Source organism: Leptodactylus fuscus, chromosome 5, assembly GCF_031893055.1.
Source record: "Leptodactylus fuscus isolate aLepFus1 chromosome 5, aLepFus1.hap2, whole genome shotgun sequence".
Taxonomy (NCBI): domain Eukaryota; kingdom Metazoa; phylum Chordata; class Amphibia; order Anura; family Leptodactylidae; genus Leptodactylus; species Leptodactylus fuscus.
This window is the reverse complement of record NC_134269.1, coordinates 158303076-158330043: the sequence shown is the minus strand read 5'-3', so window position 1 is coordinate 158330043 and position 26968 is coordinate 158303076. Positions and strand designations below refer to the sequence as shown.

The 26968-nt window shown below is 43.1% G+C and overlaps 1 protein-coding gene across 2 annotated transcripts; it reads right to left on the bottom strand.

Annotated features, from left to right (window-relative positions):
- Window positions 1-12691: 12691 nt before the first annotated feature.
- Window positions 12692-23874, bottom strand: NFYB (nuclear transcription factor Y subunit beta). 2 transcript variants are annotated; one of them, XM_075274571.1, is made up of 7 exons: window positions 23252-23372; window positions 20768-20861; window positions 19329-19462; window positions 17860-18057; window positions 16760-16841; window positions 14203-14282; window positions 12692-13104 (listed from the first exon to the last, which is right to left on the bottom strand). In XM_075274571.1, exons 1-7 carry the CDS (start codon window positions 23309-23311, stop codon window positions 13072-13074), a joined length of 681 nt encoding a protein of 226 aa, XP_075130672.1. In that variant the 5' UTR covers window positions 23312-23372; the 3' UTR covers window positions 12692-13071. The 2 variants fall into 2 exon arrangements, with proteins under 2 accessions (XP_075130672.1, XP_075130673.1); XM_075274572.1 differs by lacking the exon at window positions 23252-23372 and adding an exon at window positions 23764-23874 and having other exon boundaries at window positions 12694-13104.
- Window positions 23875-26968: the final 3094 nt, after the last annotated feature.

Genomic DNA, 26968 nt, shown 5'->3' with positions numbered 1-26968 from the left:
GCCACATTATGCTGAAGTTGTCAGGGAATATGGAGTTCATAGATAATACTGTCATTAAGGACATTATCAGGGTTTCATGTGGGAAGGTGCCGCTGGGCTACCTGCATATGTGAACTGTCTGAATGTCACACAAGATTCCTCCACAATCTTTTTAATTCCCCCCCCCCCCCCCCATGTCCATTTGTGAACATACAGCACTTGGCAGAGTTCTTTATTTGTAACTCTTTATTTCCTAATGGTTTCTGCTGTGTAAGTAGTTACAACTGTGTCTGTTCAGCAACAGCAAGCAGAAATCTGATATACAAAGTATAGTAGAAGGTGGATCCAATGATTGATTGACACGTTGTGAGCCGATGTACAATGCTTGGGAGTTCTTGTACAACACTCAGTGTTACTAGAATGTTCATTCCCTTTTGTGTGATTTTGTTGCAATAAGTATCTTTAGCATAAAATCGCTTCAGATGAGTTGCCGACATTGGGGCACATTTATCAATGCTGTCCATCTTTGCACTGCCTTAGGGCTAGTTCACATGGAGTTCCGCGTGTGCACATTCTGTCATGACTGCCACCACAGGATGCCACTGCAGTGCACTGGCATCCTGTCGTGGCATTCCGCGATGGATTAGGCCCAAAAGAATGGGCTGGAGCCTCGCGCCACGGCAAGATCGGGAAACACGCTTCTTTTTTCCACTACTAGCTAGCAGAAAAAAAGAAGCAAGCGGCTCCCATTGAAGTCAGTGGCAGCCATTTTTGGCAGCGGATTTTGAGGCGGATTCCACCTCAGAATCCGCTACCAACTTGCCCCGTGTGAACTAGCCCTTAAAGTATGAATCCCATTTGCAGTTTTAGACATATTTATGATTCTCTCCTACGGACCTTCAATATGGAGTTGTTTCTAGAAGTTCCAAAATTCTGACTCCAATACCATCTCACTAAAAGCGTCCAGCTTCACCATGAGATAAGTATTTGGTGCAAGACATGTAGACAAAAAAACTTAACTCACAGGCTGTACGGAACAGATATGTGGCGCACGCATCAAAGACCCTACAATTTTTCGCAAAATATAAACCGACACAAATCATCTCTCTTTTATTGAAAAGACAAATATGTGGCGCCCGGCGTGAATTTATGGTGCACAAAGTAAATTGTCATAACTTCATTACTCCATTTTAAACTTACACCATATTTGTTTTTGGTTTCATAAATGTGTCGTAAAGTGAGTCACTTCTAAACTACGCCCACCATAAACCACACTCACTATAAACTACGCCCATTCTGGTGCACATTATTCGAAAGTGTCGAGCCTGTTGTATTTTTCTGTTCTTTCTGGTGCACACTGTTCATAAATATGTCGGAAATGTTATGCACCATAAATTTTGGTGTAAAGGTAGACAAAAAAGTGTTGGACTTCTATTGATAAATTTGCCCCATAGTTTTTAGATAAGCCAAATAGTTGCCAGAAATAACAGTGTTTAGCTTACAGAGGATAAATGTAAAAGTTTCTATAGGATAAAGGGGAAACCACTTGATTCTCTTTGTCTTCAGCTTTATTCATATGACCCGGTGTATATATACCGTTGGCTTCATATGACCGATCACTTCCTTATAATGTTGTAGACATTGGAATGCCTCGTGCCTTTTTAATAAGAAGATGCTAGCTGTCTGTGTATGGTGTGGCCGTTTCTTTCATTGACTGGGTTTGCCTGTGATTCTGGAAATCCGACCATCCCCCTTTAATACATATAGCCATAGCTCTCCAAGACTTGAGTTTTGCATTGTAGGTTGTGATGAAAGAGGAATACATTATGGTTTTCCAGTATCATTCTGCCAAATGCAGCTTGATTGTTTCATAGATTGCAATGAGGGTGGAGCAATGCATTAAAAATAATAAAATAGTATTGGTCCTCTTAGGTTACTGTCATGGGTCAGTATATTGATCAGAAATTAGTATTAGCGTTTGCCAGAATCAGAGCTGGAGCCCTGCACAGAAAGTATAATGAAAATGTTAGCGCATCTGTTTCAGACTCTCTTCTTATTTTGATTTACCGATCAAAATACTGCTGTGTGAATGTGGCATTATGTTTGAGGTTCCTTACATTGCTGAGGCGCAGCTATTTTTGTTGCAGATTTTGCTGCTTTTTTTTTTTTTTTTGAGCCAAAGCCAGAAGAGGATTGAGCAGAAGGGAGAAGTATAAGACATTTCTATATATTTTCCGTTCCTTCTGTAATTATTCTTGGCTTTGGTTCAAAATAACACAGAAAAATCTGAAATATAAAGAGCTGCGTTTCCGCAATGTGGGGCCTTATTCTATAAATTTAGATGAGACTGCCAGTCATACTGGTTACCACGTAAGAATGTTTTGATAGATATATAGCGAAATTTTGCTCATGATTATCTTTTTCACATATGGCCCGGTTCACATCTGCGTTCGATAATCCGTTCAGGGAGTCCACATGAGGACCCCCTGAATGAACTACTGAATGCATTAGCAAGCGGTGTGCAGTGAAAGCACATGGACCCCATAGACTATAATGTCTGTGTTTTCCTCATGGTCTCTGCATGAGTCATGCGGACAGGAAAGTAGATTGTGAAGTACTTTTCTGTCCGCATGTTCCATGCAAACAGCACATGGACCCCATTATAGTCTATAGCAGGGGTAGGGAACCTTTGGCTCTCCAGCTGCTGTGAAACTACAACTCCCATCATGCTCCACTCACTTCCATGTGAGTTCCAAGAACAGCAGAGCAAGTATGCATGCTGGGAGTTGTAGTTTTGCAACAGCTGGAGAGCCGTACGTTCCCTACCCCTGGTCTATAGGGTCTGTGTGCTTTCACTGCACACCGCTTGCCAATGCGTTCATTAATCCAATCCGAATGGATTACCAAACGCAGACGTGAGCCAGGCCTAAGAATGTGTGTCTGTTTTAGAAGAGATGTTTGTATTGAAGATTTTCTCACCATTAAATGCTACATTTCTTTGTTATATTGCACAATACCTACGGTAAGAATGTTCTCATATTATTCCTCGTGTTTAGATATAGCTGTTACATGCTTGTTCTGGTGCCCCCTAGTGTACTGTTAATTTTCTCCCAGAATGTCCACCTGATATGTTCACTGCTGCTGGACATAAGTGCCCAGGATTCATACTACCTGGATCCTCTTCAACATATGCGATAATCATATATCTATGATTAGGGGGGGTTTTCAGTGTATTAAAAATAAAGTATAACACATAGGAACCAACATAACACAAGGTTACTCACTTTTCTCTAATCCCCCTCTGCTCCTTCTGGAGTTAGATACACACACATTGGCAATGCTCTGAGACTCTGGCCAGTGGTTAGCTGGATGGGCAGATAGAAATTTTTCGTGTGTGTGTTGGGGGACACCAGGGAGTGGAGCGATATCAGTGAAAAGTGAGTAACCTGCTTCTGTTAACACTGTGTTCACATCTGCTCCCATGTGTCCATTGATCTGGTCTATCAGGGTCTAAAATAGCGGACCCCAATGGTGCGTGACTGATCCCATTGACTATAATGGGATCTGTTGGGTGTCTTTTCTTATAAACCGAAACGGCTAAATAAATAAATAAATAGGAATTGCAATTTCGCAGCGGGTGATTTTCAACGGTAACTGTGATCATTCTCCAAATGTAGACTCTGGTGCAGGTATGAACCCAGCCTTAGCTGTTTTCACTTTATTTTTCAAGAGCTAGAAAACCACTTTAAGGCTAAGGACCCATGTAGCAGGCTGCAGCGAGAAAGCATTGCAGGAAAAAATCAGCAGAAACGCATTGTGTTTTTTTCCTGCAAAACTTTTCACAGAAAGTCTTCTGCTTCAATTATACCTATACGGAAAACGCCATTGTTTCTGTAGAGAGTTTATCTACTGCAATTTCCAAAAATGCAGCATTTCTGCTGCGGGTATTTTTCTGCAATGAGTGGATGGGATTTTTTAGGGACTGTAGAGTGCTGCGGCCAGACCGTGGTGTTTACACCACACAGGGCCCCAGCCTTAATCCTTATTGTGCAGATCAACCAGTAAGGGTCAGTACACTAGAAGCAGCACTGGCGCTATATGGACATTCTGACAGGGTATATATAGAATACCAGGGGGCACCATAATGAATTATTGTCCTAAACATTTGTGTGCTCTAACACAGGATTCAATTGTGGGACGACCCGTTTAGAAATAAGAATTTCAGTCTCTATTGGTGCTGGTTTCCAACCTACACTTTGTCCCTATATGGGCAGTTTTAATCTGTGAGGTCCATTACGTTCACATGTATGGCCAGTTTATAGAGGCCTGTATCTGCCCATGAGTGGGTTAGGATTCTTGAAATCTTTTTTTGGAGGGGAGAATTTACTTTGTATTTGCACATGACTTGGGGCTAGTTCACACGGAGGCAAGGAGGCGGATTTTGACAGCGGATTTCGCCTCAAAATCTGCCTCCATACAATGGTGGTCTATGGAGACCACTAGCGTTAGCGCAACATGCCGCTAATGGAAAAAAGAAGGGAGCTGCCCTTTCTTCAGGCGGATTCCGCAGCTCGTTGAGCCGCAGTGTCTGCCTGGCGACAGCAACCTCCGGAGTCGGCCCATTCATTTGAGCTGACTCCAGAGGGGGAAGCCACGACCGCGACGGTCCTGGCAGGTGGGTTTTGACCCCCCCCCGTGTGATCGAGCCCTAATCTCTCTTGTACTAGTGGTCCATCTAACATTGAGGTGCACCCTGAATTCCTGAAAGATGGGTATGGATTGTTTACGTTGCTGGAAATGGATAGCATAAATCTGCCTTGAGTGCTTCAGGGTCTGACAAGCTTTTATTAGTAGCCACAAGTATGACATATTGCCACATGTCGAGATGAGACATATTGGGTAGCAAGTGAATGGTCAAGTTCTTGAAGATTTGTTAGAAGCAGGTAAAATGGGCAAGTGTACAGACCTAAGCAGTGTTGATATGAACCAGATTGTGATCAGCGGACGATGCAGTGAGAGTATCTCCCAAACAGCAGGTTACGTGGGGTGTCCAGTTATGTGGTGCTTAGTCCATAGCAAAAGTGTTTCAAGCGGTGAACTGATATCAGGGGTGTCTCATTGATGCTAGCAGGGGAGTAAAGGCTGCTATATCTGCTCCAGTTCCACCAAAGAACTGGACAGATTTCTGAAAACAATTATGGTTAGCTGCGAAAAAATGCGTCGCTTGTAACCTAGCCACGGAGTGGTCCAAGAACCTATGTTAAAGTGCCTACAAGTGGGCACATGGGCATCATCAGAACAGGACACCTTCAGAGATCTTGTGGCCATCTGTGCCATGATGGGTCAGAGCTGTTTTAACGGTAGAGGTCTCGTGTGTACATACATACATACATTCATACATGCATACATACATACAATGTCTACGTGTGATTTTTGATTTTTAATGTGCCTATATTCAGAACAATAAAGGGAATGTTTTCTTTCCTTGCATGTTGTAGATAGTGCTTTGTGCTTTGCTGGATGGATAGATTAAGCAGATGATGGCTTCCAACTGCTAAACGTGGCCACTATAGAGGACTTTAAGTCCAGGGGTGCAGTAAAATTTCTACCATTCTTCTGTGCCTGGGGATATTAGTATTTTTACTTTTATTACTTTATTTTATGTTTTATAGAAGATTGTTTTCTGCATATCCACAGCCTATTGAACTCTTGACTCTTTGGCTGGATCTGGGTGTGGAGTTGGCACTAAATACTGTGCAAGGAAAATCTTAGCTGCAATAAGAATAGTTCAAAGTTTATACAAGTGCGTATTTTATATAACTGTATAGAGGACAAACCCAATCTTTATATTGGCTATTGAAAGTATTTTATTTTTGCTTCTAGATTTATATAATGTGTATAGCAGTATACTTGTTTTCCAGAAATGGGAGCTTCTGGGCAAAAACAAAATCCTATGGCTGGCACTAAAGGAATTCTGCAGTAATTTTTGTCCCTTCTGTTTGAAAATGAGCATGTATGTGGTGTAATATTATTGAATAACGTACTGACAAGTTTATTGTGAAGTTATGTGCTCCCCTCTGGAGCACCGAAAACCTCCCTGTTCCTCTGATGCACATGTTGTTATAAACCCAATGCAGGATTATGGGAGTCAGATTGATTGGAGGTCGTGCTTTGGAGGGGAGGATACAATTTAAGGTTAAGGCTGGGGCCTCACATGGCAAAGACGCCACTATTTTTGCTGCAACGTTTCCTATGTGGCCACATCTCTGCAAAGTGGGGAATCTCATCCACACATTGAGATAAAAGAGGTGCTGTGGACATGCTGCAATTTCCAAAACCATTGTGTTTTTGGAAATCGCAGCATGTCCATTATAACTCTGGAAACGCCAGCTGTTTCCCTATAGGTAAAATTTAAGCAGAAAGTCAGCAGAGAAAACCTCTGTGGCCTTTCTGTGAAAAGCACTGCGGGAAAAAACTGACGCGTCTCTGCTGCATTCTTTTTCTGCGGTGATGTTTTTGCCGCAGCCCGCTACATGGGGCCTTAGCCTAAAGATGTTGAGTAACATCACACTACATACAGGCTAATTTTCACATGGAGGGAACTTTTTTTTTTTTTTTTTTTTAAAGCAGAGTGTATCTTTAAAGGGGATCTGTCATATGAGAAACATAGTTCGATCTGTTTATAAAGCAGGAGGAGCTGGGCAAATCGATTGGCATGGGGGAAAAGATTCATTCATTTCCTGACCATCGCTGATCAGCTGCCTCCTTGTCTTTTCAGCAGATATTTCAATGGATAAATGACATTATACTGATCTATTCCCCCTATATTCTATATCCTTCTGCGCTAAACCATGCTGCCTGCAGATACAACCACAGTTTTCATATGACAGGTTCCCTTATAAAGAATAATGCACTGGTTACTAGTATTTTACGTCTCCTGAGAAATATGCAGATCGGATTAGAGTAAGAATCTGATCCAGTGTTGCCATTGTGCACCCTTTGCTGCCTGTACTCTTGCTGGTGTCCCAGGCTGCCAAGTTGTACTCTTTTTGCTAGTGTGACATTTGAAGTGGCTTAGTGTTGACAGTACTGTCCCCGCCTGCCTTGTACTGACTCGGTATCAGATTGTGAATTGTGTGGTGTAGGCCTTTATTGTGCCTCCAAGTTTCCGTGTGTAATGCTGCCTTTTCTATAGACATAAATGCAAGTTTAATGGAAATTGGCTTTGAGCCTTACCCACCGATGTTTACAGATCACTCCGACTCGTTCCCGTGTGAACATGTTCTGTCCGATATTAGATTCAAGCTTGCTTTGCACTATTTTTATTATTGACCTCATGCATGTGGCTTTATGTTGCAGCACTTTACAGAATAGTTGTCTGACATTTATCCATATGCAATGAATATATGCTTCGTTCTGTTCGGTAGAATTAGTCATCACGACCAACTGAGGGAGAACCCAGCGTGCAAGTGTCATATTTTTGAAAACAGAGAAAATCTGCTTTTGCAAAGCATACATATTGCAATATCTGCGGTGTATGAAAAAAAATTATATATATATACTTTGCACAGTGCTGCTTATACCTAGTAAATGTTTTAGTTGTTTCTTAGTGTAGCCGTGCAAGTGAATGAGTTACTGGTAAATATGATATACATTTTGTGCCGTCATGAATTTTGTATGAGAATTATATTGATGTAAAAAATGCATTTTTATATATAACAAAAGAATTGTGCTCATATTACATGCGGTTGAATGGATTTCAGTTTATATAGCTATGACTTGGTGTTTAGACTTATGTGCCACAAGCTGCATACCCTTAGATTATATTGATTACCCTTAGATTATATATGTGAAATACAGCTCTGGACAAATCCTAGACGTTGGTGTGGTTAGGTAACTTGGATCTGGTCCTGAGAATCCGAATATTCAGTCACTGGTCCTGTAAGTGAAGTGATTATAATCCCGCATTGAAAAAGTCTGCCCAAGGCTATGGACACATATTGCAGTTTGCTGGGTCTGCCATCGGGAATAAAACAAAAACCAGCTTAAGGGCGAGATCACACCTGCGCCCCGGTCTCCGCTATCAGTTTCCGTCTTCTGCCCAAGAAACTGGACAGTAGACGGAAACTGGCAGTCACTTTTCAAACCTATTAATTTGAATGGGTCTGCAGAGTGTCTGCCTGTGAGCATTTTATGGTCTCCGCAGCGAAACCTGAAACGCTCACGGGCAGATACGCTCCTGTCAGCAGAAGGCGGAAACTGAAAACGGAGACTGGGGCGCAGATGTGAACCCGCCCTAAGTTGGCTGGATTTTGCCATTGATTTTACTCCTGTGGCTAGGCTACTTTTCATCCATTACATTGCAAAGGTTGGAAACCATGCCGAACTCGCAGTAAGACACCTTGCACTCTGGTTTGTTTGTTTTTTTCTCATCAGTGTGTGGATGGGATTTGTTTAATTGCCATCCACTACACTGCTACCATACATGGCTGCGGGTTAGCCTGGTGGCTAGCCATATGTGACTATGCTTTAGGCCTGGCCTGAAATTAGTAAATGTTTATTAAATCATACAAATTAAAAATATGAAAAAAATGTAAATTTATAAAAATGAAACTACACAAAAAGTGAGGAAGCAAATAATAATGGATATCCAATCAACTGGGGGAAAAAAAATCACCAATAGAAATAATGCATAAAGGTTAACCAAACACATAGAGCGGGAATAACTGCAAGATACAGAAAACTCATCCCTATAACAAACCCAAACCATCCACCATAAATGCCTGTAAGTGCAATCCAGAGGAACTGGATACCCACTCAATGTGCACCTCTCAGAGGAATGCTTAGTCTGGGGGGCCTTTCTCATGTTTTTAATACATCAGTGACTTCATAGAATTTTAAATGAACAGGTTTTTCGATCCCTTTCGAGGTGCTGCATATATATATATATATATATATATATATATATATATATATAAAAAAAAATTTTTTTAAAGGGTCATAATGGCTTAAACTGAATTAAACCACACTGAAATAGTGATGTAGCAGTGATTTGAAAAGAAACTCAGCCCCTTCTAGAACCCTATAGGGTCCCAGCTTATGGACCCAGCTGAGACCCCCTAAAGTATAATCGCCCTTTCAGTGTGGTAGAAACTAGTAGTACCTTTATCTGCCTACTAGCTGTGACTATCAGTTTCCCAGATTCTCTGATTTTTTTCAGATCTGCATAACGTGGTCATGTGAAAATAAATACTAAGGAATAGGGGTATTTATGTGGTCTATAGCAAGTCAAACACTGCTTATTCTGTATATTGCCTTATCTGCATGCCTTCATATACAGGGAATATAGTTTGCTTTTGTTCTGTGGCACTTTTTTGTTTGTTTTTGTAAAATATGATCCATTTTGCCAAAGTGATTAATATTTTTCCCATTTAAGCTTATTACTTATTTTGACCAAAATGCGCTTTGTCTACATTAAGATGTATTTGTTCTTTACCTGTTTACAGTGAAATGAAACTTTTGCTTGAACTTTGACTCTTCATGTTATAAATGAACGAAATAAACTTGTTATATTGTTTTTGGTTGTGGTGGTTGACTTTCATTCTATACTTCAGAAATAAAACAATGAATCTTAGTGGGAGATAAATGGCTTTTGATTTTGCAATAGCTCATGTTTTCCTTACTACTTTTGTAATGGAGAGAAAAATAGGGGCACATTCATTGAAGACTGGCATATTTAAAGAGAACCTTTCACCAGCTCTTAACATTTGTTAATAGTTGTCTTTCCACTGATTCTGGCACAGTTGGAATTTTTTCTGCAGCCCCCCATTATCCCTGAGCAATAAGTGCTGTTGGTTTTGCTGGGCGGTGTCAGACAGGAGATGACAAGGAGACATGATTCAGAGCTCCAGTCAAAGGTAGGTCAGAACTCAGAACCCTTGCCTTTTCCTGCCTGATACCACCCCCCTGACAATACAGAGTCTAAGGTGGAGCAGCGCCTATTGAGCTGGATTTGGCAGAGATGATGAAACATCCTCTTTAATATTATTGTATGGTCACAATAAGGAAATCATGGCTGGTTTGCTGCCAAGTCCCAGAAGTTCCTGCATTCATGTTCGTATCCATTGACAACCAGTCAAGCAAAAAGACCGTCACCACGTTAATGTAAAGTTGTTTATAAGTCTATGCAGAGGCCAGAGGAATGAGGCTGCTGGCAAAGACTCCCAAAATAGTTGCTGCTCTGCGTGAGGGAGAACACTTAAGATACTGCTATATCTTCCAGACACAACAATGCATAGAATGAGGCAATAAATAAATTAACCAGCTGGCAGCAGCCTCCTACTTCCCCCTCTCCTTCCATAGAGTTCTGTGTGTGAGCCGGATAAGGAGTGTACTGGTGTAAAAAAGACCCAGAAGGTACAGACCGCTACTTGAGCTGCCGGACAGAGTGCCCTACAAAAGATAACATCCATAGACAACGTGGAGGCATATCTTTGGGTCTTTGAGCGAGTTGCCGAGTGAGAGAAACTGCCTAAGGATCAGTGGGCAATGTAGTGGCGCTTTTTCTCACTGGGGAACCTCAGAAGGCCTACTATGACCTGGCATGTCTCGGTGTGAGTATGCATGTATATGCTGGGAGAGTGCACCACTGGACCTACTCTGAGAGTCTCCTGCCCCAATCCCAGACACATGATCTAATCTTTCTGGTAAAGAAGTGGCTTCAGCCTGTGGAAGCCACTCCGGCACAGATGTTGGAGAGCGTGGTACTGGACAAGCACACCAGATCAATGATGAGCAACAGGCAGAGGACGAGTTGCGACAAGGCGGTCGAGCGAAGGATGGGAAAACTTGACAACGTAGCCTCATTCTACTACTTACACCAAGGGTCTTGAATAAGAGCACGCCACAAGGTCAGGAAATGGGAGAGTCAACCCCCCACAGGGACTCCGGTCACGGAGCAGGACCCCGTCAAAAAATTTGATTTCTTCCTTGGAGCCTTCTAAGGGCGTCCACGTCCAGGGCCTCTTGGGTGAAATTTTGCACCTTCTGCCTCTGGAGGCTTTGGGCAGGGACTTGCCCTTAGTGTCCGTGAGACCCTCCATCAAATCATCCACTCCATGTCCAAGAGTCTTCCTGGCTCAAACGGTAGCGTGCATAGCGCAAATTTTGATGAGGTGACAGCCCTCCAGGGCTTAAGTCAGAGGGGTCTCCTTGCCGTGGTGGATAGGGCCATGTTCTTAGAGGCTATTTTCAATTGTTGATGGGAGGCTTCGCCCATGAAGTCAGCAGCCATAAATAGGGAGGACATTGAGGACAGTATATCGTCCCTAGGGACCCCGGAATCAATAACCCATTGTAGCTGGGCAAGACGGGGAACATAAGCTATCCCCTACAGTAGTAGAGGTCATGGCCACTGAGGCCGGAACCGAGGCTGCAGAAATAGCATCCTCTCCGGGTCCCACACGTCGGTCCAGAAGGTCTTGTAAGTTGGAACAATCATCCAGAGGGACCATTGTACGTCGAGAGAGCTTTGCGACTGCCAAATCCACCTTACAAGGGGGACCCAAAGGAACTAGCTGTGATTGAGGCTATGGGGTACAGGGTCTTGACCTCTAACAGTCCTCTATTCAGTAATAGGGACTGGAATTAAGATGAGCTCTCTCAGGATGTTTCCACTCGGACTCCATCAGCTTGGCCAAAGCTGCGTCCACTTGGAAAGGCCCTCTGCCTCCGAGAGGTGGACGGGGAGGCTTCCCCATCAACATCCTGGTCACCTGACCGGATTGACTTCAGCATCCTTTCCATCTTTTCTATGGGGAATATAGGTCTGCTGGTACTGGAGCTTTCAACATCAGATGAGATGGTCTGATCATCCACGCGAAGATGCTCCAGAGATGGAAGGGATAATGTGCGCCTATCCATGCAATTTTCTATTTTTATTTAATTTTTTTGAGATATGGGATGTAGTAGAACCCCTATATCCTTGAGAATCCTCCATAAATTCTTTTACCTCAGGAGGAGGGCCTCTGCAGGAGCAGCAGCGGGATCAATGCCGATATAAAAAACCCCATATGTTTTGGGGTTTTTTTTCTCCTGAATATCAGGCTAAAGTGAACTCATCCTACCATCAGGCAGAGGTATTTTGCAGACAGCGCAGGCCATATGCCTCCTCTTGGAGGAAGACTCCCGTCTTCTGTGGTCACCCGGAGGAGAGGTAGACGACCTAAGGGGAGCCGCTAGCCCACTCAACTCTGGAAAAAAGACATTTAACCACCAGACCACAGGTAAACCAAGACCTTCTAGACTTACGGGACTGAGGCACTTCAGCGCTAATACACTTCTGTGAGAATACACAGGCACCATTTCTCACCACCAGGGGTGGTTACAATGCAATTTTCCAGATACAACTGTAAGCTACAGTCAGCTACAGGTACCCAAGCTAGAGAATAGACTAGGTAGCCCCACCGGAAAATAGTAAGACAGTGATTCCAGTGCAAACTGCTCTTAAAATAGGTCCAGGGCCGGAGGGGGCGTGGCCTACCGCTGCATCAGGCCCTCAAACTTTAAAACAAACCCTCCCCAGAGGGTTGAATGAATAACCCTATGACTTGGGATGAGCTGTACTGAGCAGAAGAAAAGGCTTCGTGTAAGAAATCCAACATCACAAGTATTTTTTTTTATTTTGATTTACAAAAGAAGTTACATGATTCAATATGAAAATAAGAAACTGTCTACAAATCTCAGACAGTAATAAATCATTATTTTACAATGCATACAGGAGTCAGAAGAACAACTCTTGTACAAAAACAAAACTAAATGTTTTTCCTTTCTTCTTTTTTTTTCTTTCTTTTAAAACCCAATACTTAAAATCTATGAAGGGGAAAAGAAACCACAAAAGGTGGAGTTTAATCACCCTATATCACATGCCCAAGGAAGCTACATTACAGAAACTCAATATACAAAAATTAAATTATAACGAAAATGAAAAACAAAAAAAAACAAACTCTCACTCCAATGCAATTCAACAGAGCATTCAAATATGTATAGCTTTCTTCCTGACTCATGTTTGCAGATAGGACAGGCAATTTAAAATCAGGAGAACTGGATCTGTTGAACGCCTGATATCTGTGGAGAAAACAAGTATATATAGGTTTAGATAGAATAAAATAGTGTAACAATTTATATCATAGCATGATAAGTCCAATTTCTTTAGACAGGAGTATACTGAAAAACTAAAAGCAAGAGTTGTTAGTTCCTAAACCAACTGGTCCCCCTGATGAAGCTACAAAGCAAAACACGCGTCGGGGTGCGTTTACTGGCGGTATGTGTATATGTTAAGTTCATATTTATAATGGGTCATGTTTGCTAATTCAACTATTCATGGTACCTTTGTTACTGGCTGTTAAATACTGGTCATGTATCTGGCACTCATACAATACAGCAGCATTGGTTACTTATTGATTACCTTCACAGACTTGTTAACCCTATGTATACACTTTATTATTCACTATTGTTGCCACCAGTTTTATCATTGAAGCATTAAAACCCCCCATCTTATATGTGTGTGTATGTGTAATTCATTTTATATGTATATTTAATAAAGACTTCATTATGTTTATCCATGGTGCTTCTGGCTTTTGACACTGTTTTGATTCCTAAACCAACTGGGCAGTGTAGGGGTTAGGCTCAGGCTGGATTACTTGGGACACAATCAGTGGGCACAGGCCTGACTTGCCAGATTACCTACAGATAGCCGCCAGTGCCACAGCCCAAAAAATCCATGTAACTGAGAATTACAGTTTCAGTCACTGCCTGCTTTACAGCTGTTTCTAGGCCAATCTCCCAAATCTGGACTTGCAGGCTCATTTGCAAATCTATAAAAAAAAGATCATCTCTGCATTGCTTTATTTGTTTGTGGTCACAAAAGCATGTTTCTACTTCCACTAGAGGACCCTACACAACAATACTATTGATTTGGGATGAATTCTGGACTTGACAGCACCTCGGTTCCACTAATGCTAATCTCCACCATCATAATGGAAATCATGCATCAGCATGGGGGCGAATGGCCTCCCAATATCAATTCTGATCAAGGTTTTATATATAATAGATCTACTTAAACAATGGAGAAGTAAACAGTGATAGATAGATAGATAGATAGATAGATAGATAGATAGATAGATAGATAGATAGATAGATAGATAGATAGATCCTTAAGCATACCTGTTGATAAGAGGTTGTATACACCATAACATTTGGCTGCTGCCCATCTGTAGTTATTAAACCAGCTGGTAACTGACCTGCTGCAAAACACACAATATTAATACACAAATCATGTCAATTTATATACAAGTTAATACAATACTTATAGATACAGCTTTAGAGCTGCAAAGTTTGTGCGGTTTCATGTGGTCGCATTTCAGGAAGCATACAATGGCCAGCATAGAAACCTGCAATGGTAAAGGCTACACACAAACCTTTTGCAGCAAATTTTCCCTTTTAAGGCCGGGGCCCCAAGGGATGTAAATGCTGCCTTTTGTCCGCGTTTTACAGTAAGGGCAAAGTCGATGGGATTCTAGCAAATCGTATGCCCACTTTGCAGTAAAAAACCACAGTGCGGGCACGCTGCAATTTCCAAAACCATACAGTTTTGGAAATCACAGCATGTTGATTATACCTACGGAAACACTGGCAGTTTCCATATAAGTATAACTGTAACAAAGTCCGCAAAGAAAAACTCAACTTTCTGTCTAAAGCGCGATGCGTTGCCAATGCAGTCTTTCCCACAGCGCTTTTGTTGCTGCAGGATGTCCTGTGGGGTCTTAGACTTACTGTTAGGCTAAGGCATCATGTTGCCTGAAAAACAGCTTTTTTTTTCCCCCCAAGCAAAGCCAAAAAGAATGGGAAATATATAGGAATCGCTTATACTTCTCCCTTCTGCTCAATCCACTCCTGGCATTGGCTCAAAAACCGAAGCAAAATCTGCCCCCCCAAAAAAAGCCACTTTTCCATGACATGGGGTCTCAGCCTTAAGTAGCAATTAAGAGTCTACAAGCATGCGCCAACTTACAGTCAACTCAGTATATAACTTAGAGCACAATAGTTAAAATGAGAAAATCTTGAAATGAGGGCTGTGTGTAGCTTCAGCCAACACATTTGTTTTGTGTGACTATCAATTTCTGTGCTAAAAATTGGGACTGGATCATATTTTAGATTAAAGAGGACCTTTCACCATATCTGGGCACATGCAGTGTTATATACTGCCAGAAAGCTGACAGTGCGCTGAATTCAGCGCACTGTCGGCTTTCCCGATCCGTGCCCGGTGTAAAGCGCTATCGGTCCCGGTACCGTAGCGCTTTACAGTCAGAAGGGCGTTTCTGACCATTAGCCAGAGACTTCCTTCTGCCTCGCGGCGCCAATCGCGCTGTGCTGTGGAGCCGGGAGGAACGCCCCCTCCCTCTCCTGATAATGCTCGTCTACGGACAAGCTGTGTGAGCAGAGGGAGGGGGCGTTCCTCCCCGCTCCACAGCACAGCGCGATTGGCGCCGCGAGGCAGAAGGACGTCTCTGGCTAATGGTCAGAAACGCCCTTCTGACCATAGAAGAGCTACGGTACCGGGCCGTAAGCTCTTCACACCGGGCACAGATCGAGAAAGCCGACAGTGCGCTGAATTCAGCGCACTGTCAGCTTTCTGGCAGTATATAGAACTGCCTGTGCCCGGATATGGTGAAAGGTCCTCTTTAAGGTCCCAAGTTGCGGAATACAGCTAAGACAAAGCAGCAGAAATACTGCTTTTTTCCCATAGCGTTTTTCTTTGTAGATTTTCTTCCATTATTAAACCCATAGGAAAAACAACCAGTTCTGCAGTTCTAATTCCCATGCTGCGTTTTTTTGAAAGTATAACTTTTTCACAGCTTTTTTTTTTCTGCACTGTGTGGATAGGATTAACCAGAGTCTTCACTTTCCTGGTGCTGTAAAGTGCTTCATTTATTTCTGCTGCGTTTCCACAACATGGGGTTTCATTAGTTTTTTCCGCTTCCCTTTATTAGCAAACAATGGATTTTGGCATAACTTTAATGGTTCTCACCCAGAATATGGGCATGTTTACATACAGCACATTTGCTACACAAAAGTTTGTCGTTGCAGAGACAAGCTTGTTCAAGTGTATGATAGATTTTCAAACAAACTAAAAACGTTTTGGGTATAAGTCACAGAGTCTATAATAAAGTTGCTGTAGTGGTTATAAACATTATTGGGTCTTCCCTAAGGGAAGAGACCCGGGACATTAGTCAGCGAGGATGTCCATTGCAAGAAGACATTGGAGCAGAAGGAGCAGACCACGCTGGGAGGGACACGGGACAGGAGAGTTTGTGGTTTTTTTACCTCCCTCAGCCTAAGCAAATAAGTGTGGAGTAGGACTTGAATCTTAGGTGTATGGCTCCATCTATTGGATTACATGGAATTACATTGCTGCTTTTGGAGATGCATCTGTTGGCTCATGAATTATGGTTTCTTGTTACTTTTCTTTGGATCAGTAGAGGGACTAACGTGCTACAATACTCCTTCACTGCATCCTTCCCTCTGGATGAATCTGATAGGTAAGTTTTTTTTTGTTTTTTTTTCAATTATAACTGCACTCTGTAGCACTGTCCACCATGTCCAATTTTGTCAGTTTACTAAGGAGCTCTGAATTTATTGTGGATATAATGATTTGTGAGGATTTAATACCCAGCATTAGAAGACTATGCATATACAGAACCATTATTGTGCATGTACTTACTAAAGGCTTCATCTGTGAGTTCCTCCCCTAGGCCATCTGCTGTAGTAACAGTCCCTCCAATGCCCTTTTCACCTTTCATTGCCTTTACAAGAAAAAGAATATGGTCAATAAGTGCCTGCGGCTCCAGAATTCTGAAAATACACTTACATTTATTAGGCAACTGCATTTCCCCAATATGCTTCCAGTACCAAAAATGTAATGTGGTAAACAGAGGATGGAACAATTCCAACAGCTGGTCTGTCCACCACAATTAATGTAGGGGGTCTTATGTGATCGAATTACAACTTGAACCAGAGGCGTACAGGAGTCACATGACACTGTTTAAAGGGAACCTGTCAGGTGTTTTTTTCCACCATAAACTGGCCCCATCATGTGCAGGGTGAAGTCACTCCCTTTCCATTGCTGCCCTCTGTATGAAAGTATAAAAAGTCAAGTAATCCCGTTAGGCGGGCAGCAGCTTCCACCTAGTCACACCTCCTTGGCATGATTGACATCACCCTTGTGACATCAGGGAGCGAGAGGCTTTATATAAATGCAAACAGAAATTGCTGCGCTCTCTCTTTATATACATTTAAAGAATGCAAACTGGGAGCAAAAAAACTGCATTCATTTCTATTACAGAATGCAAGGTCTATCTCCGAGGATTACTGTTATTACATTTCACAAGGACGACATTTATAAAACAAACAAACAATCGTTTTATAGGATTTTTAAATATTGTTTCTATATTGTGACATTTGTCTACTATGCAATCCTTTAGTATCAACATTATATGTCTTATTTAATTTGTTCTATTGCCTTTAGTTTACAATTATCTTGTCACTAATATCTTAGGAGTCTTTGTCACATATTTAGTGATTTATGGGACCCTTATAATTTGGGGATTGCGTGTTGCCAATTTAACCATCTTAATTTGGGGCCAGAAATTGCAAGTGTGCTGCCAGCAATCCGCATGCCTTACGTATTACATCACAAGCACTATGCAGCAGCGAGTGCCACCTGTTACTACGTATTAAATACTTGCTGCTCACCACAAATACGGTTCCAGTTACACAAGATGTAACATGCAGAGCTTTCACACTCAGAAGTGCAGTACTAACCTCTCTAAATTTCTGAAGATATAACTTTAACGGTTCCACATAGCTATCAAATCCTAAGGTTGACATGGCAAAGAGAATGTCCTCCCCGTTGATGGTCTTTCGCTTCTCCTGGTGACACCTCTCACTTGCTTCAGACGTTATAAAGCTAATGAACTCACTCACACATTCCTGTACACACTCCTTGGCGTCTTTTGCTATCTGAGACAAAAAGGGAAACTGGTTAGATGAAAGAAATTCTAAGATAGTCAGTGATGTAATGAACAGGACACTATCAATCTACAAAACTGCATGGATATGGCTGTTACGTTGGAGGCTCCACCAGGTATCCCATAATGCTTGACAGGAAGAATAGCATGAAAAGGTATCCATGCCCTCAATACGACAGACACTGTGGAGGAACCCATCACTACTCATAAGTCAATGGGGGTCAGTTATCCACTGTTGTCTGTCGTATGTCAAATCTAACACTCCATTATATTTTTTTTCCGATCTTATGAAAAAACACGACAGATGTGTGAACAAAATTTTCTTATATAATACGCAAATATACCAAATGCATTTGATTTTCAAGCCAATATTTACATGCGTGTTATAAGAGGGCTGTAGTCTATAGCACTAATCCTACTGTGAAAAGCAATCTCAATTGAAACCTGACAGACTCCATTATAAGTTAATAGGGACCATCAAGATTGTCCATATCCAGCAGAATAGTGGTGGCTCCATCATAACATGGACACATCAAGGTACTGTGACTGAGCCTTTAGGATATATTTATGTTTAGCAGGCTGAAAAATGATGACTAAAAGAAACGAGCATCAGCAGGGTCCGTTTTTTTACTTCCTGAAATGCTTTGAATAAGTCACGCCCCCCCCCCCCTAAAAACAAGAGACAAATGAACAATGATGCATTATATGGGACGCCGTTTGATGCTAAGGCCCCACGTTGGCTTCCCGCAGAAATGCATCACAGTTTTTCATATTGCGCTTTCTGCTTCAATTATACCTATAGGGAAACCGCCAGCTTTTCCATAGGTATAACTGACATGCTGCAGTATCTAAAAACGCAAGGGTTTGGGAAATTACAACATGTCTGCTGCGCGAATTTTACCGCAGCGTGGGAATGGGATTCACTAGAATCCCATCCACTATACAGTGACTGTAAAACCACAGCATTTACTCCACATGGGGCCCCAGCATGAGGGTGTATTCCAGTGTGTTTTATGCCCCAAAAGACACTTGAAAGATTGCCATCTATCAACATGGAGTGCTTTTATTAACCTGTTAGGGGTTTATAAATTGTTAGAACTAAACTATGCCACAGAAAATGCTGAAATGGGAATGGTCTACTCTGGTACATTCTCACAAAGGCTAAATATCTTCGCACCTCTTCTGCCAGAAGCATAGTATTGACTGAAGGTGCATAATGAAGCTGTACGGTAGGTAACAAAAAGTGGAATCTGTAGACATTACTTTTCCTGTTTGTGGTATGGCGTTTTTCATTATCCTTGCCACATTGGCAATTGGCAGGTAAATATCTTGCTCTCTGAAACTTTCTTTTGAGCCATTCGTGTCATCTGGATCATTTAGACTGTCTTCTGTGTCTCCTGAAACAAAAAACTGGGAATTAGTAAGATCTTATTATAAATGTCTAGACTTCCTATGACTTGTACCAATTGTTCAGGTGTCAAGCAGAGAATAACATATGAAGGGGCACACTTCTCAGCTGAGTGATTCTACCCCCATGTTTTAGCGATCAGGTGGGATCTCAGCACCCCCATCATTCAAAATTTCTAACATATCGAAAGTAATTGTAAAAGAAGACAGAATAAACGGAACCTATTACCAATGTATAATCATGGCGATCATTCTAATATTCCAAAACACATTACTAACAAAGCATAGAAATACAGTATATGGATATATAGATGAGGATGTGACTGCTATAAAGAAGGTTAGCAAAAGATCTGTCTCATTGCACAATCAAGAACTTCAGTGGGCACAATATAGATCATGACCTAAGGGCGGGTTCACATCTGTGCCCGGTCTCCGCTTTAAGGTTTCCGTCTTCTGCCGACAGGAGACGGAAACCCGGCAGCCAGTGTCCTCCCATGAGCGTTTTTTTTTTCTTTTCTGTAGATTGTGATCGCCATATAAGGATTACATTGTACTTTTTTTTCCCTATCAGTATATCTTTATAGAATGGAAGGAAATCCACCCAAACACGGGGATCCACGCAAACATCTTCTTGCAGATGTTGTTTCTGGTGGGATTCGAACCTGAGACTCCAAGGCTGCAGTGATAACCACTGAGCCACTGTGTTGCGCCCTGCCCGTGAGCATTTTGTGGTCTGCACGGCAAAACCGTATTGTTTTTTTTTGTTTTTTTTAACCGGACACAAAGTCCTGGGTGTCTGGGCGGACACTTTGCAAACCCATTCAAATGAATGGGTTTGAAAAGTGACTGCCGATTTCCGTCTCCTGTCCAGTTTCTAGGGCAGAAGACGGAAACCTAAAAGCGGAGACCGAAGCGCAGATGTGAACCCGCCCTAAATCAAAATAGCATTTAATCTGGCATTATATATCAACTACTATTAATAGGCTTCAGTGTGGCTCCCTTCTATCTTCAGTGCTTCTGACGGGTATCAGGGACTTCTGAGGCCCAATCACAGCTTGCATCTATGTGCCATAACAACACATGACCAGCTGAGGACCAATCACAGCTTGCATCTATGTGCCATAACAACACATGACCAGCTGAGGACCAATCACAGGCCTCAGCAGTCCTGGATGTCAGTCAGAAGTGCTGAAGAAAGCTGGGAGTCACGCCATAGCCTCATAGTCAATTCTAAACTACAATGACAGCCACTTGACATCAAACAGCAACATTCACACCACCGTTTCTATACTTACCATCATGGGGCTGTATAACATAATGGCTTCCACCAATATAATCAGCAGATATTCCTAATTGGGACGTGTCTGTTGTAGAGTTATCACCATCCATCTGAAAATGGAAACCAAATGGTAAGACCATTGCTCTAACTGCTGTCCAGTTATAGGGATCATCCCCTGTCCAGTTTAGCCAGGGCTGATGCTCGAAACGCAGCAGAATGCACAAACTGGGTCTGAAAGGACCCTAAGGGTAAGTCTACACACTGCAGATTTTCCACCTGGATTTACGGGGCGGACTACATTACAGTAGTAGATTACAGTAGCAAATTACTGGATTATAGTAGCAGACAATTTTCACAGGACATTTCAGTTTGCAATGAAGGGGAATTCTGTGGAAACTCTGCATAACAAACATTGCCTCAGAATTAATGTGGATTTGCAACAAAATCCAGTGTGTACAATTGGCGTATATGGATATAGTGTAAAATTATTGTGAAAGGGAAGTGTATAATGACAGAAGAAGTCTGCTTGCGATGAAGATTTCCAGCTGGTCTGTCTGGCCATTTATTGGGCATTGCCATGTGCAGGGAACACTTTCCCTTTGTCTCATTGTTTGTTCAGTTGTTTTGCTTACATTATTTCTCCCATTGTAAAGTGCTGTGGGATATGCGGGAGATTTATCACAAATATTATAAGATAAACTTGTAGGGGATTTATAAACAGTTGCTTTTAATACGTCTAATCCTTTGTTGGTGCGAGAGAAGTCGATAACCATATGCAGAAATGTGTAAGTAAGTGTGCAGCATCTTAGACGTGGAACTATTCTTACACAGAGCCTTGTCAGGAGACGCGGTGAGAGCACTTTGACAAAGCTAAGAATGTTTATTAAAAGGATGCTATCATTAGAATCCAGATTTTAGCTAAACCCACATCAGAATAGCATTAAGAAAGGCTATTCTTCTCCTACTTTTAGAAGTCTTCTCCGCACCGCCGTTCCTTAGATATCACTGTTTTTGTCCATATGCTAATTAGATTTCTCGCAGCACGGGGGGAGATAGAAAACCATCCAGCGCCGCCGCCTTCTTGTTTGCCTCCTTCAACTCTTATTCCTTGTCCCATCACATCTTCTTCAAAAAGCGCTGACTGCGCATGTCCATCAGCCGTTTTCCTGTGGCCTCTCCTGTTCCGCCACAGGAAAATGGCAGACGGACATGAGCAGTGGGTGCAGTCGGCCATTTTCCTGTGGCCAAACTGGAAATAAGTGGCGGCAGACAGAAGGCTGCGCTGGATAGTTTTTCTTGCAGCACAGGGGACGCCCCCAATGCTGCGAGAAAACTAATTAGCATATGAACGAAAACCGGGATATCTAAGGAACGGCAGCGCGGAGAAGACTTCTAAAGGTAGGAGAAAAATAGCCTTTCTTAAGGTTATTTCTGTGTGGGTTTAGCTATAAAATCTATATCACAGTTTAAGATTGTACATGGATTACACAGATTACATGTATGTGCACAGGTTGCATGTAACTCTGCCATGTATATGAGGCTGTGGACTCAGGAAACCAAACTAAACTGATTATTAACCAAGTATTACCGTAATATGGAAGAATTTATTAGATGTAGTTTATAACATTTACTGTCTTTTAGTAACTCACAGCAGATCCCATCGTAGTGCAGAGCATAGAGGTTATATACCGTATGTACATGCATACATCTCTACCAGACCCTAAATAGTGTGTGTTTACGTATACCTAGTGTTATATATGTAAGGAAAATAAATACTTCTGCCAGACTCTGTATAGCGTGAATTTACGTATACCTCCACCAGACCCTGTCTACCATGTATTTGCATATACCTCCACCAGTTCCTGTATACCATCTACTCACATATACCTCCGCCAGACCCTGTATACCATGTATTTACATATACCTCCACCAGACCCTGTATACTGTGTACATACATACACCACCAGATGCAGTAAACCATGTATTTACATATTTAACATGTATTTACCTCTGCCAGACCCTATATACCATGTATTCACATATACCTTCGCCAGACCTTGTATACTGTGTATTAATATATACCTCCCCCAGACCATGTATTTAGATGTACCTCTGCCAGACCCTGTATACTGTGTGCTCACATATACCTCCCCCGGACCCTGTATATATATATATATATATATATATATATATATATATATATATATATACACACACACACCTCCCTCAGTATATCGCCTGTACATACACACACCTCCCTCAGACCCTAAATACCGCCTGTATACACACACACACACACATCTCCCTCAGTATACCGCCTGTATATATACACACCTCCCCCAGACCCTAAATACCGCCTGTATACACACACACACATCTCCCTCAGTATACCGCCTGTATATATACACACCTCCCCCAGACCCTATATACCGCCTGTATACACAAACACCTTCCCCGGACCCTATATACCGCCTGTATATACCTCCGCCTCCCTCAGTACAGAAGCCCCGGGGGCTCGGCCTTCCTTGTGCTGCCCCGTATACTGTATAGCGCCATACATAGCGCTGCCCGGTCGGAGACAATAGAGCCCGCAGTGTACACGGAGCAGGATGTGCCCCCTCCCCCGCCACAGCAATGTCTATCGTCTATCCCCGGCCATTCCCGACCCTGTGCCCCCAGCCCGGACAATCAGCTTATCGGGCCCCCCTCATCCCACACCCGAGCGGCTCACACCCCCGCCGTCTATCCCGGAGGCCCCATCCAGCCCGCACACCCCACAGCTGGGCGCGCTAGACGAGGCAGACTCTGCGCCGTCCACCCGGAGCTCCACATACAGAGCGCGGCAGCCCTGACAAAGGGAGACAAGTCCGGCTCGGCCGTGCACTGCCGCTGCCTCCGTACTCATCGGGCACTTTAGTGAGGCGGGCGGCACAAACACTGCCGGCTCCGGACATTTCATTTGAGCTACAGGGAGAATCGGTTAGCGATCATTGGCCGAAGCCAGGCACAAACCTCCAGTGCGGCCCTGGTTGGCTCCCTGCACGAATCGGCTGTTTGGTTGGACAGAAAATGGCTGCGAAGGAGCCAGTCCCAGCGCGGAGCGGCGCTTCCGGGACTCGTCCTCCACTCCCTCTGCTCACACGCCAGGGCTGCTGTTCCTGAGAGAGGACGACACCCCCTCCGCGGCCTACAGTGCGCAGACGCCGAGATGTTCCGCCCTTTAGGCCGTCGTCAGCGGCAGCTCTTCCAGGCTGTGCCCGCTCCTCCTGCCTGCGTACTCTTCCGTCAGGCAGCCTGTCCTCCAGCCGGCCTAGTCACTGGCACCACGTCGGCACTTCCCGCAATATGCGCCTGTAAACAGAGGGCTCTCCCCCGCCTCAGATGGTGGAGGGCTCCGGGCGCTTCCTCATAAATGTTAGTGCCTCCTGTGTAGTGCCGGTGCCCGCCACATGTGCTGTACCCAGTGCAATAGATGTGTGTACAACTAGACGTAGTTAACCCTTTCATGACTGCTCTGTTTGGCCTTCTTTTGATACGTAGGTTTTTTATTTTTCTGTCAATGTAACTGTATGAGGCAGTTCACACGGAAGAAATTTTCCTAGTAAAAATTCAGCATTAAGAATTTGAAGCTGAACTTTAGTTTTGTTTAAATTTCATGTCAAAATCTGCACCTTGCAGGTGTTAGGGCTAGTTCACACGGGGGCAAGGAGGCAGATTTTGACAGCGGATTTCGCCTCAAAATCCGCCTCCATACAATGGTAGTCTATGGAGACCTCTAGCGGCAACGTGCAAAAAGAAGCGAGCTGCCCTTTCTTCAGGTAGATTCCGCAGCTCGCTGAGCCGCTGCTTCCGACCTCCGGAGTCGGCCCATTCATTTGAGCCGACTCCGGAGGGGGAAGCCGCAACGGTCGTGGCAGGCGGGTTTTGACCCGAGAGTGATGCAGCTCCCCGCGTCACTCTCGGTGCCAAAATTTGCCCCAATGTCCCCTATGTGAACAAGCCCTTATTTTCTGCTTGCCATTCACTTCAATGGGAGTTATGAGGTGGAATCTGCCTCAGTATCAAACATGACACTTAGGGCTAGTTCACACGGGGCACGGAATGGCATATTTTGGTCCTGATTCTGATGCCCATGCAGATTTGGAATACCAAAGCAGATGTGAACGAAGGGTAAGGCTTCATTCAGACAACTGAGGTACAAAATGGCTATGAAAACGTCTATTTCTCACGGCCGTCTTGCACCTGATGAGCAGCCATTTTCACATATTGCCCATGCATTTGAGTGTATGGTCTCAACAGCCTAGGAATATGAAATAGGATGTCACTTGGGAACGTCATGGTTCCTTTTTTTAGGCCGCGGATTGGCCTCAGCAGTGACATATGGTGGAAAAGCCCAGGGGAGGTGTGCTACTTTCTCCATTTTAGAAGAATGTCCAAAAAGGAAGGCAATGAAGACGTACTGAAGCAGGGATGCCTCAGTCTGACAGTTACTACACTTTATGCCATAAAAATTAGTTATACCCCAAATCTATACTAGTCTGTAGATGTCAATTTTAGCGCATGGGACCTTGCAAGATGTTCTAGAATTAGTAAGAGGTTGCCAATGAAGGAATGAATTAGCACTGCTGTAAGAATTTCCAGTCTTAGGGTGCATTCAGACTACGTAACGCCGGGCGTGTATGAGAGCCGTACACGCCGGCATTACGGCAGACTGCCGAACACTTCCCATTCACTTCAATGGGAGCGCTCGTAACAGCGGCGTTTACGAGCGCTCCCATTGAAGTGAATGGGAAGTGTTCGGCAGTCTGCCGTAATGCCGGCGTGTACGGCTCTCATACACGCCCGGCGTTACGTAGTCTGAATGCACCCTTAATAAATTCTCCCCAGTGTGTGTTGTATTCTTATTAACATGCTAATGATCACGTAATAAAGCATTATCTGTTTTTTCCAATCTTAATATACAAAAAAGAACACCGATGCATACTATTGTTCAATAAATATGCATGTCCGTGGTCTGTACTAATATGCAAAATAAGAACAATATACCAAGGTTGTGCAATCAGCAAACTGACCTAATGAAATAGGCGACTAAATGTGCCACAAGGGAGTGTTATTTCATATTAGGGATATTAACTCCCACCATTGACTCTGAATTATCATTTATAAACACTGTTTCTATTGGGCCATCCACCTTTTCACAGAAAAGTTCTAAATTGGCGACATGGTGGCTCAGTGGTTAGCACTGCTGCCTTGCAGCGCTAGAGTCCTGGGTTCAAATCCTGCCAGGAACAACATCTGCAAGGAGTGAGTTTGTATGTTCTCCCCGTGTTTGCGTGGATTTCCTCCCATTCTACAAAGGTGTACAGATAGGAGAAACATGTACATTGTGACCTCTATGGGGCTCACAATCATTTAGAAAAAAAAGTTCTTAATTGTACAAATATGATTTTATTGCCAGAAGGTTTGCACAGTTAGGACGATATGGACTTTAGGAGATATCATCTAGATAGGTGGTAGTGTTCTTAGTAGGAGGGATGAATATGGTCCTAGTGAGACAACCATGAAGAAATGAGACTGATAATAGGAGTGAGATTTAGTATAGCTGATGTAAAGGGGAAGGTAATTTAAAGGGGTATTCCCATGATGCTTGTTCACTAACCTGCAGGCTGTTGTGCTCTCTTCACTTCCTGCTTTTCTCGGCATATAGGTGAGCAGGGTTTCACTTGCACGGGATTGGTTGTAAATTAATTACCACAGTGTGAAGCTGATGTAGCAGAGCTGGATTTGAGTCAGTTTGCATTACATTCAGAGGTAACGGACTCCCTATCTTAGCTTTTATCAGCCAAATTCAATTAAACCGACTGATAAGAGCTCAGAAATCCCGAGCTCTCACCTCCCCTATCTGAGAAGCTCCGCTACTTAAAAGACACAAACAGCTCAGAGCTGCTCCCAGCCCCTCCCTCCCCCTCTGAGAGCAGGCAGCTACATCACTTGACAAATGAGCAGATAATCCCATGGGGCATAGAAACGGAGCGTAAACAATGAAGTGAATAAATTAAGATAGCGGCCAAACAAAGCAGTTTTGATAAAGCAATGCATTTAGGAAAAGTCTTAAATCCACATAAACTAGCAGTATAGATAGGATCCTTGTGATAGGACAACCCCTTTAAGCCCAAATAAATGATAAAGGTTGACTGCCATTTACAAGGAAAGCAAC

Bases quoted from the DNA above. Each gene is read 5' to 3' on its own strand.
- NFYB (XM_075274571.1), bottom strand. From the start codon at position 23,311: ATGTATGGCGCTATACAGTATACGGGGCAGCACAAGGAAGGCCGAGCC. The intron at 16,842-17,859 runs GTTAGTACTGCA...TTTCTTGTAAAG, and splicing joins ATCTTCAGAAATTTAGAGAG to GCAATGAAAGGTGAAAAGGG. The intron at 14,283-16,759 runs GTAAGTACATGC...TGTGTTTTGCAG, and splicing joins ACTCACAGATGAAGCCTTTA to CAGGTCAGTTACCAGCTGGT.